This window comes from Condylura cristata, unplaced genomic scaffold (assembly GCF_000260355.1).
Source record: "Condylura cristata isolate star-nosed mole 26May11 unplaced genomic scaffold, ConCri1.0 scaffold00008, whole genome shotgun sequence".
Classification (NCBI taxonomy): Eukaryota; Metazoa; Chordata; class Mammalia; order Eulipotyphla; family Talpidae; genus Condylura; species Condylura cristata.
The window spans coordinates 37,477,147-37,496,225 of NW_004567109.1; the positions used below are offsets into that span (position 1 = coordinate 37,477,147).

The 19,079-nt window shown below is 41.8% G+C and overlaps 1 protein-coding gene across 2 annotated transcripts in view; it reads left to right on the forward strand.

Annotated features, from left to right (window-relative positions):
- Positions 1 to 9,169: 9,169 nt before the first annotated feature.
- Positions 9,170 to 19,079, forward strand: part of CACHD1 (cache domain containing 1) — a 201,462-nt gene continuing 191,552 nt past the window's right edge. For both annotated transcript variants that reach the window (XM_004679077.2, XM_012722438.1), the window contains exon 1: positions 9,170 to 10,039. In XM_004679077.2, the coding sequence (XP_004679134.2) occupies positions 9,788 to 10,039 (252 nt within the window). In that variant the 5' untranslated portion in view covers positions 9,170 to 9,787. The remainder of the gene's footprint in view (positions 10,040 to 19,079) is intronic.

Below are 19,079 nucleotides of genomic sequence, written 5' to 3' on the forward strand. Positions count from 1 at the left end.
GTGAAAAAAAAAAAAAAAGCCTTCATCTATTGCTGGAAAAAGAAAATAGAAGACTTGCTCAGCTTCCTTCTTCACCTCCAAAAACACCTGTGCCTAAACCAGAGGTTACCTGAGACAGGACACTTATCTCATGTGGCCAATTAACACACTGACATTAACTGCTAGTCCTTATAAGCACTGGCATGTGATATTTCTACAAACACATTAAAATTTTCCAAATCAGTGAGAAGACTGAGTTGGAAGTATAGGTTCATGTGCTCATTACTCCAATAAATGTCTACTAAATCCCCACAGTTTATCATTTTTTTGGAAAGTAAGATTTGAAAACTAAAAAAAGCTGCTTTTCTGCTGAGTAGTGACCACCCTCTGAAACAGACAGTCCAGTGCTAACAATTGCAATGTAGAGTGATGAAGGTGATGAAGCTGAGGGACCATGAAGAAGGGACACCTTACCTCTACATGAGGTAGAGGATAAAATGGTCCAGAAAGTTTTTCTAGGAAGAGGTGATTCCACTGAATCTCAAAAAACAAGAAGGACTTAGCCTGATGGGAAGGTAAGGCAAGTGGAAAGGTGAGGAAAGACTTCTCAAGCAGATGAAATCAAGAGAGCCAAGGCAGGGCTGTGAAGGACTGTATAGAAGTTTCCAGTAGCTTGCTTTGGTTGGTGACACAGGCATGTGTTGGGATGAGGGTTGTGGGAAAGCAGAAACACGGTACAGTCTCGAGCACACAAGTTTTGTGTACTAAGACATTCCACTTCATTCTGGAGTTTATGTGGGATCAGTGATGAATAAATGTTGGAGAAATAAAACAAACCCAGCAATTAAAAAAAGAGAATGATGCCTTTAGGTTGCACTGTTTGAACACCACCCCAAGGGTAGTCAGGCATGAAGCAGGTATGTGAGTTAAGTGGATAGATGGCAGGTGAATGAAGAGGTCTTCTCACTTGTTTCAGAGGCTTCCATTGCAAATTTTTCATGCAAAGTGACAGAGGACTTGCTTGGATATTTAAATGTGTATGTTGCAGGTTTGGGGGAAATATAGATAGGTATTTGCCTTTCTTTTCCCTAACCTGATTCTAGGGCTATTGGGTAAAGTTATAATACCTGGTACATACACCTGTTGTGATAGCAGTTCTAGAATCCTCAAGCATTGTGGAGCCATCAGTACAAAAGAAGTGCTAAAAAGAAGTACAAAAGAAGTGCTAAAAGAAGTGTTAAATTCGTTTATTTCAGTTATTTGTTCTCATAGTTATCATTTCAGTACCTATCTTTGCCACCAAGATGTAACTCCTATGGGTATAGAGTCTATCTGTCACATCCCTGCTGTCTAGCATATAGCAAAATCCCTTGTGTGAAGGAATGATAACAATTTTTAAATTTGAATCTGGTTTTCCTCATTATCCACTAAGTTTCTCACATTCAAGTCAGCTGGATGAAATTGATGAAATATAAAGTCTATACCACGAATATCTCTTATCCTTCCAGATGTTTTGTGGTTAAGTCTGTGTTTTGGCTTTCTTACAGACACATGTTCATGGTTCCATTTTTCCAAGCATTAGTTCCAAAATGGACCTGATAATACCTACTTGTAGTTTTGAAGCAGAAGAGCACTGTAATTAAGAGTGATGGACTGGATTTAAATAATGATACCATAGCATATTTCTTGTGAAACCTTGGGCAAATAATTCAAATCTCATTAAACCTCAGTTTCTTAATCTTTAATATGAGGTTGATTATGCCTAATAAATAGGGTCTTTGTAAGGATAAAAGAAAATAATCCATTTAAAACACTTAACATAGTGCCTAGAATTTAGTGAGAGCTTCATAAATGTTAGCTATTATTAGTTATTATGACTCAGAGGTTTAGGGATTAAATGAGATAATTCCATTTAAAACACATAGCATCATCTCCAGAATCTAGTAAACACTCAGAATGTGTTAGCTATTAATACTTTTTCCATATATAGTCATCATTTCACTATGAAGTTACTGTTTGTATGATTCATATTCCTTAGTCTTTCCCTCCAATAGCAGTCTTGAACTATGATTTAAACCCCTCACTGCTATTTCACTTTGTATATTTCTAAGTCTTGCTTCCCAGCTAGAATATAAACTCAGGTAATTATCACAGTGCTTTGCATAGAGTAGGTGTTCACCTTGTAGTTAATTTTATTTGATTTATTGATAATTCCATCTTACATTTCTGGTTAGATGGGAAGAACTATACTTCTCACTATGTTCAATCAATGCCCTCAAGCACATGGAAACTGTCATTTGATTTCAGTCTAAAGAAATTATTTGAGAATCAATTCTTGCTCTTTGCCATGTACTCCCTAAATTATGTTTCAATTATTACTTTTATATGTACCAATAAATCATGAGGGGTCTGGCTAAAGCTCTAGTTGTTTTGATTTTTTTTTTTTGCCTGTTTTGATTTTTAAAAATCTAAGTTCATACTTTATCCTCGGAAAGTTCAACACCTTAATTAAAAATATTTCAATATTTTGAGTTGCTGTTTAGTTAAGTCAATGAATCTGAATAACAAATCCCTGCCTTAAATCCATATTCCACACAACTAGTGTGAATCTTCCTAAAATATCACTTCACAACTTTGAATTCTTTTGTGGCTCCTCATCCCTCTCAGGAGAAACTCCATGTCTCTTGGCCAAGGACCATGATCTCTGTCCTCACCTAAACCTGTCTATCTTTTTCCATTTCATGTGCAGAAATTCCCAATTTCTGATTCCTTTCTTCCATTGTTTTGTTTTGGTCTTTGTACATTTTTTAATGCTTTTCTCTCCTCCAAGAATGGTTTTATTTTTGTTTTTTCCCAAGTAGCCCCTAGTTATCTTTGATGATAGTTCCAGGTAACAGTCCCACTAGGGAACATTTTCTGACCTCCCTCCTATGAGAGAGAAAGTGCACCTAGCACATTACCGCCTCTTCTAGAGCAGCCCATTTTCATTAATTCAACAAATATTTCTTGAGTACTTTCAATTTGCAAATATTATCTTAGATACTGAGGATATGTTAGTAAAACATATACAAATGGTTACCTTCATGGAACTTACAATAAGCAAGATAAGTAAACAAATGTATGTGATGTTGTGTAGTTTAAGTACAATAGAGGTAGGGTACCAAGAGTTACTGAGGGAGTTATAAATCAGGATCAAAATATTAAATGAGAGGCTTCACATTGTGTTTGAGTCCATTCTAGAAAAAAGTGATGCAGGGAGGCAGTTTTCCAAGGATTTCTTGCATTTTTGCATGCCCAGTGAGCAAGACACAAACTGTTCTTTTGTCTTGCACCATACTTTCAAGAATGTTTATTTACTAATCAGCCTAGACAGAGGTAGTCTCTCTTTAGAACAAAGAGAAAATTTGCTTTCTCTTCCATAATTAAATTTCGATCTTCTGGGGCAAAGGGTGGTTTTGTTTTCTTTCATTACAAATAAGATTTGGGTTATCCAAGTTTGGGATTCCTCTTCTTCAATGCTGCCTGATATTTGCAGGTGTCACCTGGTCCTTTTCATGTTGTTGGTAGAAACTGAGGCTTGGAGAACTGATGATACAAATGTGTTACTCTGGTTATGGCTATTGCTATAATAAAATCCTTTTCTTCTAACTCAAAATTCCCATGCCTTCTGCCAGCATCCATAAGGCAATGGCAGATTAAATGGTAGGCTTGAAAATGGAGTGAAGTCTCAGACTCCTCCACAGTTCATGACAATGAAATGTAGATATCTGGAATAGAATTCAAAACATAGGGAAGAAAAAGTAAAAAAAAAAACCTAAGTCACTTGCTTTTTGTGATATTAACTACTTTTAAAATCTCTAATCTCCACAATAACTATAAATTCTTAGGGCAATCTTATTCATGTTTGTGTCCTTTACCAGTAAAAGTACTGGTACAGAAGAAATGTTCAATAAATATTTGTAGACCTTTTCAATTAGAGTTGTCACCTTGCAAATAAGGATATGTCTTAAGCAGAGAACTATGAGTGGCAATTAAATTATTTACTTTTATTTTCACTTAGAAAGAGGCATGTGATTAGCAAAAGAATTAATTTGGAGTGCCCTCTCAATTCCAATTTGAAGGGGAGTAGAAATTTCATGTTTAAAATCAGTGGTAGGAATATGAAAAATAGAGAGGAACTATATTCTTGGATTCTACCTTAACTATCTGTTTAACAATAAAGCATATTGCTGACATCTTAATTCTTGTAGAAGTTAATGAGCAAGTGCTAATTTCTGAAGTTGCTGATTCTCTTTTCCTGAGTTCCCTGAGTTCCGTAGTTTGCAACCAGATATTGTTTTGAATGAAGACTTAGCAGCAGCAGCATTAGGCCGAGAATTTGTTGCTAACTTCACCTTATGTCCACTTTAGATAATGCAAAGGGACTTCAGGGGGCTTGGAAACTCCATACATTGTTGAAAATCAAACCAAGAGATACTTAGAACAGCTTTACATGGAGTTTTTCTGTGGTGAAAATCTTGGCCTGTGAGTACCATGAGATCTAAAGTGATTTTGTAGCTCTTGAAATATGGAAGAGAAGTCAGCTTGATGAAAAATTTTGGTTTTCATCTTTAACAGTCAACATCTTTAACGGTGTGTGCTTTATGCAGAGAGTTTTGATTCATGGATTTTCCTAATTTTTAAGAAACCCTTTGCTCCAATATGTCTTGGGTTGCTACTCTGGATCTAGAATTGTGCTTGCTCTGTGGCAATGAATAAGGTAGTGAATCATAGTTGCTGACAGGTGATTCTGCTGCAGTTTGTTGTAGATCACACCTTGAGAAACATTAAAATGGAGAAAACAGACTTACAAAGGGACAAATTGTGAGGCTGCCTATTAAGTGCTAAAGATTCTGGAGAGGAAACGTAATGAACATGTGCCCAACAAGGTCTCTATCAAGGAGTACAGGAGCATTCTGGGAGATGATCACACAGGCAGACAAGTGTCATGGTCTGTGGTTTTCTACAGATAGTTGGTGGCCACTTACCAGTTTCTTCATCATTCTATAGTTGAAATAGTTACACAGTCAATAGTGCACTCTCTTATGGAATGGATGATTGAACTTGATCCCCAGAGTTACATCAAGACAAACAAGAAAAAGAAGTCTGTTTGTTATTAATAGAACATGCAGAGTAGAATGGAAGTTTCTGATTGGGTCTCGGTAGTGGACTCTTACAAGTTATGTGTTCTTTCTACTCCACAGTCTCTTTGCTTTTCTTAGTTTATTTGTAATGTTTTCTTAGTTTTTATTGGTTTTCTTAGTTTCTTTATAATGTTTGCTCCCCCCAAAGTAACAGTTTGCCAAACCATGCCCATTATCTCTTAGGTGGGTCTTTCTATATAGCAGGTGTTTTATAAATGCTTTATGTGCTTTTGCACAAAAATTCTGGGAGTTATTAGATATAATGAACAAATAAAGTAACTAAATCTAAGAGACATTAAGGTTTACGGGTTTTTCTCACTGTCCAAAAGTAGAATGTTAATTTTTGGTATAATTGTAGATTAGTTTGGGAGTCTGAAAACACTAAGATTTGTTTCTATATAAATTAATGTTATATAGATTAATTAATTAGATGATATAACTAATAGACATTATCCTGGGGAGCTGGGGGAAAAGCCCAGGTTTTCTACTCGGTTTTCAAGATCCTGCTCTTAGCTACCATGCTATAACTGTATGCATGTAGGCATGGCACACAAATGCACACACAATTGTATATATAGCCATATGTAGCAATAAGTATATAGCCATGTAGTCCTATGTGTAATCTGTGTGTGTTTATTCCCTGCTATATGTATTGTGGGACTCAATATTACTCCTGTAACTTTTCTTTCAGTTTCAGCTGCTACTTCCAATTCTGTTTCTCTTGGTATTTCATAACTTTTCAAGATTGAAAACTTGCTTGACCCAGTTTAACTCTTGGATGACAGCACCAATCTTGGCTTGACTGCTGTAAGTCTACAGCTCCTGGAAGTCATATGCCCACCCTGGTCCAATCACCACCCTCTAGGAAATGCTCGAATAGTGCTGAGTAGGGATTGATGATAGGGCAATTTTACTTTTTTTGGTACATTAGAGATAAAGTAGTTTCTTAGACAAGTGTTTATTGGTCAGTTATGTACTAGTATATACACATGTGTGTAAACATTTTCTCTGACACCAGACTAGTAGCTCAGAGCTTGCCATTTGGTGTTTGAAGACATGGGTTTGTGCACTGCAACACCATCTAAATGTTGTTTTACTTTGGGCAAATGGCTATTTCTCTGAGACTTTACCCCACTGTTGACATAGGAAAAATCCTACAATTTTTTTCCAAGACTGAAAATCTACCAGACAAATGCTAGAGCTTCAGCCTGAGTTACCATCTTGGGAATTTACTGGCAATCTAAAAGCATTTCATAAGGAAGGTGTTCTGTTAAATATATATTCCAGGACCCAGCCCAACTCCAGAGATTCTGCTTCAGTAGACTGGGCATGCAGCATGCAGATTTGCAGTTTATTGAGAGTGCCCCAGGGCAGACCAAAGGAGAGGCATTAGGTGGTTAAAGCAGCACTTTCAAATGGGTAATCACAACGTGGCTTGTTAAATGCTGGGACTTAAAGTTCTGAGGGAAGAAACAAGAGCTTTGGAGTACCGAAGGAAGATCAATAAAATCTATGGGGGGTGGTGTCAGAGGGGCTTCAAAAAGATGTGTCAGCTGAAGAGGGACTTGCCAGGTGGAGAGGAGAAGGCTTTCAAGAGGGCCGCAAAGGTGTTTTCTTCAGGTGGTGAGGATTGAGATGGGGGAGGGGTAGAGGATATAATAGCTCCAATAAAGGCAGAAAAGCAGACAGCCTGGAACACAAAGTGGCTTGTCGTGTTAGGTTTATTTTTCTGTAATGGATAGTCAGAAATATTTAGGTTATTTAGTGACAAGTTCAGATTTTATTTCTAAAAAGAATTTTGACTTCAGTGTAAAGAAGAGAGTAAAAGGAATGAGATTAACTGCAGGGAGGCTTGAGAACTGGTGGTTATAAAGCAGATGAGCTGGATGAGGAGCTTGAGTCAGCCAGTGAACTACAGAGCGCAGGAGACAGATGAGAGACATACAGGGAATGAGTGTAGCCAGTGTGATACCTAGCTTGGGGAGGGGGTGACAGATTTAGGGGCAGAGTGGAGAAAGAAGGAATGCGTTTTAGTTCCCCTTTATATAAAGGAGAGAGGCCAGTAAAGAGTCAGTTTTCCAACTCAAAGAGGAGGCTGAGCTTTGTTTACAGGTTTATAAAACTTCCGTCTTGGTGATAATTGAAGACATGAGTGTGTAAGAGAGTTCTCGAAAATAACCTTAGAGAAGAAAAAGAGGACGTAGAATTAAAATCTCAAGACACAGGTTCATAAAAACTATTAATGTACAAAAGATGGTCAAAGAAGAAGCCATTTTGAGGGGGTTTCAGAAGGATAGCTTAGAAATATAAGACAACTTTAGTGATGAAAACTTTGAAGAATCCGATATAAAAAATTGTTAGTCACCATTATTATTTTTGTTCTGTTTAAAACACTACATAGATTATTTAAGATTAGCTATCACATGCTAAGAGACAAAATAAAACCAGTACATATAGGATCATCTCTCTACCAAGTGTAGATTCTGGGAGCAGAAAACAGGTAGACTTTAAAAATAATAATTCCAGAACCATTTTTTAAACAAGATTTCTTTCTTTATGCCTACAAGAACTGGGGTCTAGGCCAGAGGAGCTGGGAGGTGAGGATTCACCAGAGACAGAGTGGGGAGCAGAAAAGGCATTTGTACTGAAATACACTGCTGAGGGGAGCAGCGGGTTTTACAGAACCTACTGTATACTTAGTACTAAGCTAAATGGGTGTGATGGACAAGTCCCTACCCTCAACAAGCTTACCTCAGATCCAGTTTCTGTGAGCCATGCCAAGCAAACATCCTGATGGTTCTCTGCAAGAGTCCTGTGTGACTGTCCCAAGAGCCGTCAGAGTAAGAAAATGAAAAATATCACATAGCAGAGACAACACCGACGGGGAGTTGAGAATAGAGCTGAAAACAATGTGGCAAAATGGGTGATGGAACGTTTTCAGGAGATGAGTTTTTAATACAATATAGTCGACATAAGACAGAAGGTTTTGTGGTGAAGAAAAAGAGCTCTAAATCCAGGTTCTGCGAGCTGGCCCCCGGCAGTTCCTCATTTTTTCTGAGCAAGGTTCTGTTCCTAGGAAGCTGCAAGCAGCAACCTCACAGGCTGGGAAGAATGGCGGCCTTGCCGCCGCCCCTCCCCGCTCCTCCACCATCCGCTAGTTCCAGGTGCTTCCAACAGGTGATTTCTCAGAGAACCTGGGCGAGGAGTCTGTAGCCGCAGGAAGGTTAAGCTTGTCTCCTTGTGCTCGGGAGACGAGGATGTGCGGGGTGAACTCTGGTTCAGTGGTTTGTGTGGGCTTTTGCCTTTTGTTTTTGTTTTGATGGGATCAGATGGTTCATTTCCAAAGAGACAGAATGAACTGTGTCGTATTTAAGAGTAAAAGCCTTGGAGTCAGACTTGTGCTTATATTCTGGATCTGCTCTTATCCCCTGGGTGACCTTCGACAATTTATTCCGTCTCTCTAAGCCTCAGTCTTTGTTACCTAAAAATTGGGGATAAAGATACGTACCTCATAGGGATATGGTGGGGATTAAAGGATAATGTACACAAACCCCAGAGCCTGGTGCCGGGCACAGAGTAACTGGTTTAAAAAAAAAATGTTGTTCCAACGAATGCAATTGTTATTAGTAACCACGAGGAAAAGCAGTGGACGTACAAACGGCTCTCCCTCCTTCCCAAATCTCTGCCGGGCAGAAAGCCAGCGTCCTAAAACTTAAAGGGACTTTACAGGGGTGAAACCCAGATCGGTGGGATTCTGGGGCGCCTGGCGTAGGCGGCGGCTGGGAGAGCCTGGTGGGTTGGTGTTCCTGGGAACCAGAAGGTCGAAGTGACCCCACCCTGGCTGGGCTGGTACCGGAGAAACGATCTGCTCTTCGGCCCCAGCTTCTCGGGGGCCGGGGGATGGGGGGCGGCTCTGAGGCGGGAGCGAGGGAAAGAGGAGGGGCGACCGGGGGAATTTCCCCGCCTCTCTCCCTCGTTCCATAAATCACCGCAGCTGCGGCGGCGGCGGCGGTGGAGCCGGGAAGTGCACGGAGCCGGGGCGCAGCGTGGTGGCACCAGACACCTCCCTTTCCCCCGCCGCTTTCTTTCTTCAGTTTTTTTTTTTTTTTCTTTCCCCACCTCCCCGTCTCCCTCCTCGCTCGGGTTGCTGCTCCAGCCTCTCAGTCGGGTCGCTGATCCTCGGCGGGTGCCGCCTTCGCTCCCGCCTTCGCCTCCTAGCAGCGCCCGGACTCTCGAAGCGAAAGCTTGTCTGCCCGCGGCTCAGACTGTCAGCTCTGCGGCCGCGCGGCCGGAGCGCGGGGTGTGGGCGCCGCCGCTTTCCGAGACGCCCGCCGCACGGCGCCGCGGGGGCAGCACCGGCGCCTGGGTCCTGGGGACCGCTTGGGCGGCTGCTTCCTCTCCCGCCTGCCTCCAGAGCCCGGCGATGGTGGCCGCCCGCGCTCCCGCGCTGTAGCCGGGCGCCCCCTAAGTTTGGGAGCCGCCGCTGCCGCTGCGCGCGAAGGCGTCTACTGAGAAGGAAGAAAGTTTTGCGGGGTGCGCCGAGCGGGCCCTGGGCACACCTCCGTTCGTTCCCTCCCCGCTTCCCGGCGCCTGGAGCCCGTTGGCGGGGAGTGGGGGGAGGCCGCATGGCTCGCGAGTCGGAGGAAGAGGAGACGGCGGGGGCGGCCGCCCTGGCTGGTTTCTGCCGGGGCTCGCCCGACCGGGCCGGGGCCGGGGCCGGGGCGCGGCGGCCGCCCCTGTGGCTGCTCTTCCTGGTAGCGTGTTGGCTTCTGGGGGCCGTGGCCGACGCGGACTTCTCCATCCTGGACGAGGCGCAAGTGCTGGCAAGCCAGATGCGGAGACTGGCGGCTGAGGAGCTGGGGGTTGTCACCATGCAGGTAAGTGACTCCCACTTCGCGCTCCGGAATTTGCCAGGCATCTTGACTTTCCTTTTTGCGCGGAGTCGGGTCTCATTCTCCTGTACCAATCCTCGTGACGGTGTAACGACTACTCTGAGGAGCACTGGCCCTTCTAGACGACACCCCAACTCCTCTTCACGCCCTGAGGCTCCCCTCCCTTTCTCCTGCAGAATTCCTTGCCCCTTGCACGCAACCCTTTCCTCGTGCGCGCACACACACACACACAGGCGCACACACACACCATGATCTTTTATCTGGGCAGGGATTCTCCAATTTCTCCTGCACATATTTCTCTTGAAGACTTTTTCCCTCCCCGCCACCCTTGCAAACTCCGCTTCCTTCTTTGTGTACCCATACCGGGGAAGCCAGATGACCTGGAGGGGACAATTTTCTGAGGTCTCCACCCCAGCCCCGGACACACTTCCTCGCGTCCCTCCGGCCGTGGCGCACTGCACAGGACAGCGCGATGCTAGACGCGGGGAGGGAAGGCACCACTGGCGTGCGCAGCTGCCCCTAGGCCACCTGAGTCCGGGCAGAGTGTGGACTGCGCTTCTCTCTGCCCGGCTGTTGTGGGAGAGGCTGGCCTGGTAGATTCCTAGTAAATTCCCGACTGCTGTGCTGTTTGAGGGACTTTTTTTGTTGTTATTTTCCTCTGTTACTGCTGTCGGTTGCATGCTGTCAGCAACCTGATGTTTGTATTGTGTGTGGGGGAGGAATAGGGGGCACACGGGAGGAGAAAAGGGAACATAGTGTATATAAGGGCCCCATCTAGCTTGTTTCTTCCCCTAGGCGAGGTAGGGACTTAGGAGAGATCGACTGCGACTGATGGATGTCCTGGAGATGTTGCTAATAACCAAAAGTAGTAAGAATTGCTCAATAACAACCACCAGATGAGTCTACCCAGCCTTATTTTAATCTGCTTGATCGTAAAGGTCCACTATTAGGCGAGTTTAAGGTGACATTCAGAATTGAAGCCTATAGTATAACATTCTTACATAAAATAACCCCATTCTTTCAGGCATGCTAACAACAGTAAAGGTGACGAATGCAGTCTTGGAAAGAGCGAAGTTTCCAGGAACGTATTCTTTAAATGGGTTTCTGATTCCAATTCTAATGTGACCACCCTTCCACCTCCCGCTGGCAGAGATGTTTTGAGTCTGGGATTCAAGTTTCCGCGTCTTTTTTTTTTTTTTTTCTTTTTTTAACCTCACTCCATAGCACACCCCCACCCCTTTTACTCTTAACCCAGAGGAAATAGATTTCCTGGAGTCAGTTTTTCAAAGCTTTTCCAATGTGATAAAAATATCATTGGGATGAGGAATGAGATGGTTTGCTTGAAAATGTAATTGTGTGTTTATTTGCAGACACTGGTCCTGAAGTGCCTAGTGTCAGATTTTTCTTCCTTTGCATAATAGACAACCTTTTAAAATACATCATTTAACTGTCCTGTGCAGATCTTTTGGGTTTATATTCAATTATAGTTTTTCCCATATGCATGATTGCTGACAGAGTTTAGTCTTGAAGTAACTCTTAGAGGAAATGGAGCTAAATGGCAGAGAAAAAATGAGAATTTCCCACAAATACTGGTGAATGTTTCAGTTAATGGTATTTTTGCTTAGAGACAATTCTTTTAATAAAGGAGATAAATATAGTGCAATTTGGTACTATCTGATAGGTCATTTTCACCCCAGGTTTTTTTCCCCTTGTGTGGGTGAAGCTAAGGACTTGCTTTCCCTAAGATGCTGACAGCAATTTTACTGTTTCTCACTCAGTCTACGACAAAAGGTGAAATCGGATCCCAACACATTGTCATTCAGGTAGAGATCCAAAGCAAATGTAGTTTTAAAAGGCTTCCCGGTTGAAAAGGAGACACTTTAGAAAAAAGCTCTGGTCAGTGGGGGGTTTGTGCCCAAATGGCCCTTTATCTCCTCCCCACTGGCCTCTTTCTAACACCTTTGCAACCTCATTGTGGAAACTGACCTCCTGGGGACAGGGTTTTTTGTCTGGCAAAATGTGAAGTGGTTTCTCTCTGCTTTTTAAAAGGAAAAGCACATACTGTATTTAAATTCCTCTTCTGGAGCTATACATTGATCTGCCACTCCATCTGGAGAAATTGGGGAGAGTTGCTTTAATTTTGTTAGACTGCTGGCTTTTTTGAGGGAATACTTGTAAAAATAATATCCAAGGCAGGTTAGATTTCTAGCCTTTAATAACAAAGATTTTGAATTTTCCTTGGTAAACCTTTGGGATTTGTTCAGTGGGTCTAAAATGAGATGGACTGAGTTACTGAAAGTACGGATTATGTAGTCATATCTTGTGAACTGTTGGATTTTTGTGAGGAACTGTAGAGCTAATTTGTGGAGAGGTAAGTTAGCTACTTCATGTGGTCATTAAGGTCATTAAGGGGTCAGACCCAAATGTAGATATGAAGGGCTTGGAAAGAGACTGTCTCTTTGAAGAAAAGAATGTCCTCACTTGCTTAAGGGATTGACTTCTTTCATTTGACCTTGGCATTTAAAGCATATACAGACCTTTCAGAACATCATCAAGTAAGATGAGAAACTTTCTGTAGTTTAGTTTATAATTTAAAAATCTGTTTTTGTTTGTTTCTGCTGCTTCAGAAATTGTCCAATGACAATTTTTAATTTTGAGAAATAACAAAATAACCATCAAACAAGGTCTGCTACATTATTTTGGATGGAAGCGCATCATTGCTTATTGAAAGTTGCAAAGGGTAATTTTACAAAAAAAAAAAAAAATCCGGCTGCCTTTCAGCAGTGTAGTTTCCCATGGTAGTTTTTGTGCTTGTGGACAGACCACTTTTCAAACTGTCATCTGCACCTGAAAGATGTCCTTGAAAGGGTCTTCTAGTGGAGGCTGCCCACTTTGTATTTTTGTTGTTGTTCTTTCTAGTAATGGACAAACAAAACAAACACAAAATTGCAGTGACTTGCACCAGCTGATTTTGCTTGTTATTCCAGAAAGCTGCCCCAGAGTAATGCCCGCCTGGCAGCAGACATCACACATCTGGGCAAGAGTCAAAAACCTAATCATCCACTCCTCAGGGGTCTGGTGGAATGAGCCATAGATGTTGGGATCTGGGGAGCAGTGTCTGTGTCCAGGGAGCTTTGGTTTCTGCTAATTCACTCATGCAACAAGTTTTTATCAAGCAGCAACTTGGAAAGTGTAAAGAATCGTCTTTATTGTAAAATTGGGTAGGATGATTCTCCCTACAGATTTGGCTCTGTGGACTGAATGGAAATAGTGTGTGTGTGAAGGCACCTGTTCATGTGAAGCTGGGGCTGGGAGGTGTTGATGGTGTCATCATTCTTAAATGAAAGATAGTCCTTGAAAGTTTACTGTGCCCAGAGCACTCTGTTAGGTGTTTAGGGGATTTACAATGAAGTCTTCTGGTATGACCCTTTAAAGAATTTATAATCTTGCAGAGGTGGTGGTACTGCACAGGTAAAACAGCTAAGTAACAATGCTTGCTTGTTAGAAGGCATATCTAGTTCTGGGAGTCTTTTCACCAGGCACTTATAAGGCCCATTTAACATTATATGACAATACAGGCTTCCTAACAGCAAGGGCCTGGCACTTGGCCAATGTGCCTGCCTTGATGTTAGCTCTAATACAGCTCTGCTGGGCTGGGCATAGTCACTGCACTTGGCAGACATACCAGCAGGTTGGTCAGACAGCTGCTGTAGGGGCTGGAGGTAGGGGTGAGCAGAAGAAATAACCAGAAGCACAAACTAGAGCTTCAATTCAAATTGAGAAAGAGCAGCAGCCAGGCCAAATGTGACTTCACGAACTGAAGGGCTCAACTAGGGCTGAGGTGTTTGGCTAAAAATATAGAGCAGTGTTGTTAATAGTGGCTTCAGCTGAAAGTGAAAGAGGAGTCTTTCTTTATAGGCAGTAGAACTGCATTGCATGCATTGTTCAGTTTTGCATACATCCCGTAGACTTTTGAATATATCCCACACACTTTGGCTTCTATACCATGAGGAAACTTGGTTAGACTAAACTGGGAGTACAAGGTGAATAAAGACTGATCTGTCCCCTCATACTTTCAAGTAATGATGGAGACATATACAGAAAGAGGTATTATGTATGGTATATAGGTTAGCAAGAGTTATAGAGCTGTTAGAGTGTACTGGATTGGTGTGGTGGTAGAGAGCAGCAGGGCATTGTGGGAGTACAGAGGGTTGCCCAAGCCATTCCAGTGAATATACAAAGTAGGCTACTCCTCCCTGAATATTCAGTGACTGTCCACATACAGAAGCCAGCCCTGAAAAGAGCAGCAGCCTCAAACAGGAAGGATAACAGAAGTAGTAATCATCAAATATTTCTTTTTAATTATTTTTTACCTCGTTCTTCATTTTGTGCATTTTATCAACTTGGTTGTAATCCCTGTGGACTTCTCATCACCAGTTCTCCTGTGCACCATCATTATAGTCCTGTGTACTCTTCCCACCCCAGTTTTGATCCCCTTCCCCTCTCTACCCCCATATATGTCTCTAGTTTATAGTTGCTTGTTTTTCATTACAGTTGCTCCCCCCAACCCCATCCCTTATGCTCCTTCTATGAGTGAAACCATCCAGTATTTTTCTTTTTCTTTCTGGCTTATTTCACTAGGCACGATCCCATCCAGCTGGATCCATGTTGCTGCAAAAAGGCATAAGTGTATCTTTTTAAAATGCTGAGTAATAGTCCAGTGTGTATATGTACCACATCTATTTAATCCAGTCATATATTTTTGGGCATATGGGCAGGAGAGCTAAAAAGACACTTCTCCAAAGAGGAAATGCAGATGCCCAACAGGCATATGAAAAAATGTTCAGCATCACTTGTAATAAGGGAGATGCAAATGAAAAACACAGTGAGATCCCATCTCACACCAATGAAAATGGCACATATTAAAACAACTAGCAACAACAAATGTTGGTGAGGATGTGGAGAAAAAGGAACTCCCCTACACTGCTGGTGGGAATGCAAATCGGTACAAATACTATGGAAAGCTGTTTGGTGTTTTCTCACAATGCTAAAACTGGACCTTGCATGTGACCCAGCAATCCCACTCCTAGCTATCTACCCAAAGGACACAAAAACACTGATTCAGAAGGACACCTGCACTGCCATGTTTATTGCTTGCCTATTTACAATAGAGAAGACATGGAAGCAATCCAGATGTCATCAGATATTTTTAATTCTTTTTGATGGCACTGGTATATTGTGCTTACCTGAAAGGGAGTGTGGCCCCCATGTATTACCTCATTTCAGAAATAAATTTTTTGTTGACTTGACTGTTGATTTGTGTTCATGTTTATACAGTTTGTATTTGCCCCTAAATCATGTACATCATACCATAAATGGCATATTTCAGGATGAAGTGATTATGTACTTAGGTAGTAGTGGATGTTTTAGGGGGAAACATGCATTTGCAAATAATGCGGCTTGATTGTATGCTCTGTGTCCTGTGTAAGCCAAGTTGGAAAACTTGCTCCTTTCTGTCTTATGAAATATTTGGGGTGAAAGAAAATTGACCATTGATGGATGATGCTGAGTTGAGTTTGGTCAAAATGGACCCACTAACACAGCTCTGATGAACTGTCCCTGTTGTATTTAGTGCTTGTTCTGCTTCTTCTGCACTAATATCTGCCATTTCTGGCATCGGCCCTTGTGCCTATGTTTTTCTTGCCAATCCTCTTGGGTCTGAAGGGGCTTGGGGGAGGGGAAGGAGATGGTTTCACACTTTACAACTTTGGAGCTATTTCTGGTTACTACTTGAGGAGTTCCTTCCTTGAGCTTAAGTGGATGTGCAGACAGGAACCTGGCAAAACTCTGGAATTTTGGTATTATGTGGAATGGGATTTATTTGGACCTGGTGTAAGAATTAATGAAATTTAAAATACAAATTGACAACAGTAACAAAAGAACTGAAAACAGCCAACAATTTTTATGCAGTTACTGATGGTGTAATTTCCTGCTGTAAAATAACTCAGATCTTTATAGTTTTCTTCTTGTTTCTTTGGGTTAATGGAAGGAAATACAGCACAAGACCTAACATAGAATCAGGCAATAAGCAGAAATATGGTTCAGTCTGTTTAATGTAAAGGTCCAGCACCTAGAAGGTAACACACGTAACTTCCAAGCCTGAAGAAACCTAAACTTAATCTTTAGCACCTGCCAATTTCAGTCTGGGCAGTCCCCTTTTCCCAAAGGTTACCAAAATGTGGCCCATAAACCTCAGGGATATGGTGGAAACTGCTCTTTGGGGTTAATGAAGAAAATATTAGACCTACTTTTTACTTACTTTTATAAACATTTTTATTACAAACATTTGGAAAAAAAAAACTTATCCTGCTTAAACAGTAATCTGTCACCAACTGTGGGAGGCTGGTTTCATCTCTAACTCTCCCCACCCTTTCCCTTCCTAGACATTGTTTTGAAGCAAATTCCATACCTTTAATGATTTCACATATAACATTTTGTATTCTTATAACTTACATATTTTTCATATTTTATAATATCCATAGTATATTGGTGCACTCGTTTATAACATTTATCATTGGCAAATATTAATTATTGGAAGGTGTAAAATTTAATTTTTATGATGACAGTGTGCTTGATCACAAAAGTATTGCTATATCTCCTAGTCCTTTACTAATAGCTGGTATCCTTGCCCAACAGACATCTCTGCCTTCTCAAGGTAATGCCTGACCTTTTTGAGAAGCATCTCTGGGAACATTTACTCTCCCGGACACATGTCACGTGGCCCATATTTGCATGCTTGTATTTCCCCAGAAAGCTGTGAGGTTTTTTATTTGCTTTGTGGCCTCTACACAGTTACAAATGGCATAGGTTGCATGGACCCCATCTTCCTCTTAACTCCTGTTCCCTCACCCTCCCAGAGGAGGCTGGAGTGAGAAAGGGATGGGGCAAGATAAGCTGTTAAGTGGAAGAGAGTGGAGGATTAAAGAAGGAGAGCTGGGCTGTAAGCATCTTTGTCTCGATCAGTCTGTCAGCAAGTATTCACCGGGTGCCTCTTGGCAGAATTGGAGCCTGGGACAGAAAGAGCCTGTAGTATTTTCCTTCCAAACTTAGATGTCTTTTCAGGGAGGCTAAACCAACATGTATGGATCAAGACACTGTAAGGAAGAAATATCAAAATTGGGATCTAGATGGAACCTGGGGTCATTATATTTACAGGTGAGCCAAGTACAGGTCCGGAGGGAATGGTGTTGGCTGATGTAAACCAGGGGCCAGGGGCCAGGGGCCATGGTTGCAGATGTCAGGACTTATGCAGCTCCCCCAGCCTTGCCAGTGGCAATGCAGAAGCTGATATCTGGTTTGTAATTGAAATCCTTTTATTCTTAAAATGTTGGCAACTAATTCAGATTTTTAAAACAACACTGTGTGGGCCAAAGCAAACATGTCTACAGGCTGGATCAGTCCAGAGGCCACCAACTTGCAGTGGCTAGAATAGAATTATTCTTTGGGCTCGGGAGATAAAACCAGTGCTGGCTTGTCAAGGTTAATGAGGCAGCAAGTTTCTGTGTAAAAGAAAAGTTTCTGACAAAAGTACTGTAAATCGGATTTTGGAAGATGCACCATCATAGCTTAACAAATAGTTCTTAAATGTTTATGTGCCAGGGAGTATGTTCAGTCTGAGACTCCCATCGGTTCTTTTCTGATTCGGTGAATGTTATGAGAGAGGAAGTTCTGGATGCTTGGAGAAAATACATCAGGGATCTTAACCTGTTTGGGGATAGAGGAGGATTCTGGGAGGTCTTACTCCAAAAAAGTGGTATTGGAGTTGGTTAATCAATGGGTAGAGTTCCCAGAAGGTTCCTTGCAACGCCATCTTCTAAGAACAAATAAATGGGATTTTCCCTTTATTTTACTTAAAATGACGGGCAGTAGTTAATAGTGTTAAATTGGGACCTTGCTACTTCTTATGCCTAAGTGCCCATTATTTGGAAAAGGTACACTCCGGGAGAGGAACCTAGGAATAGCCAAAGTAGCCACCAGCTGTCAGCATCTGCTCCATAGCTAGTCTCTGACTCCCCAAGTTCAGGAAGGACCTACTCTGCTCTCCCTATTTCTGGCAGGATGACTGGTTCCCACTGTGGCCTGCTCTGAGGGATTATACAAACCCAGGCTCACTAGGCTGACCCTTGGCTTGCCTTTCTTCCCTGACCTCTCACATCTGCAGCCCATTCTGTGCCATGAGAACTGAAAACTGGGGAGTTGTTCCAGAGAGAAAGTCAAACCTGCCTCCCTCTTACAGATGAAACAGTAAGGCCTGGAGATCACACTACTAGTAAGTGGTAGACTGAAAACTCACACCTTCATCTTTATGGCTCTTGGGTTTTGACCCCCTTCACAATACTAATCTGTGAGAGTTCCATATTTTTCAAGAGAAAATCCCTTAACATGGAAAGGAAACTTGACTTAATTAAGGGCCTTTGTATTAGCATAGGGGAGTAAAGTAGTTGACTTAGTTATGATTAAGAACTTAAAGCTAGTAGTCTAATTTGACAGCCAACTGGATTTCTTTTTTAATGTTCAGTTGTTACTTAAATACCTAGGAGTCAGTAATGCACTGGAAAAAGTACAATAATTCTGAAATTTACTGTAATATTAGATTTTTTAAGGGCAAATTTAAGTGGTTAATAGCTATTTTTAACTATGAACCTGTAGCACCAAAGTCATCGTTATTGAAAAGAACAAAACTTTAGAGGAGAAACAACTTTAGTTCTTTAGTGTTTATTTATGTAGAAGCCACAGAAGGAAATTCCATCTGAAAATTTCAGGCAAAGTTCTATTTAGGATTTGAATTTCAAGACCTGTATCTTTCTCCCTAGTCACTAGGAGTATGAACGTCTTTCCTTTTTTCAGGAATGGGGGGAGAGGGGGCAGGGCTTTGAAAATTATAGTATTTAATGATAAAACAAAATGTCATTTGAATGCCTTCTTATCTCACCTGCTCTTTTCTGAGTTCAAAAGTAGTTTCTCT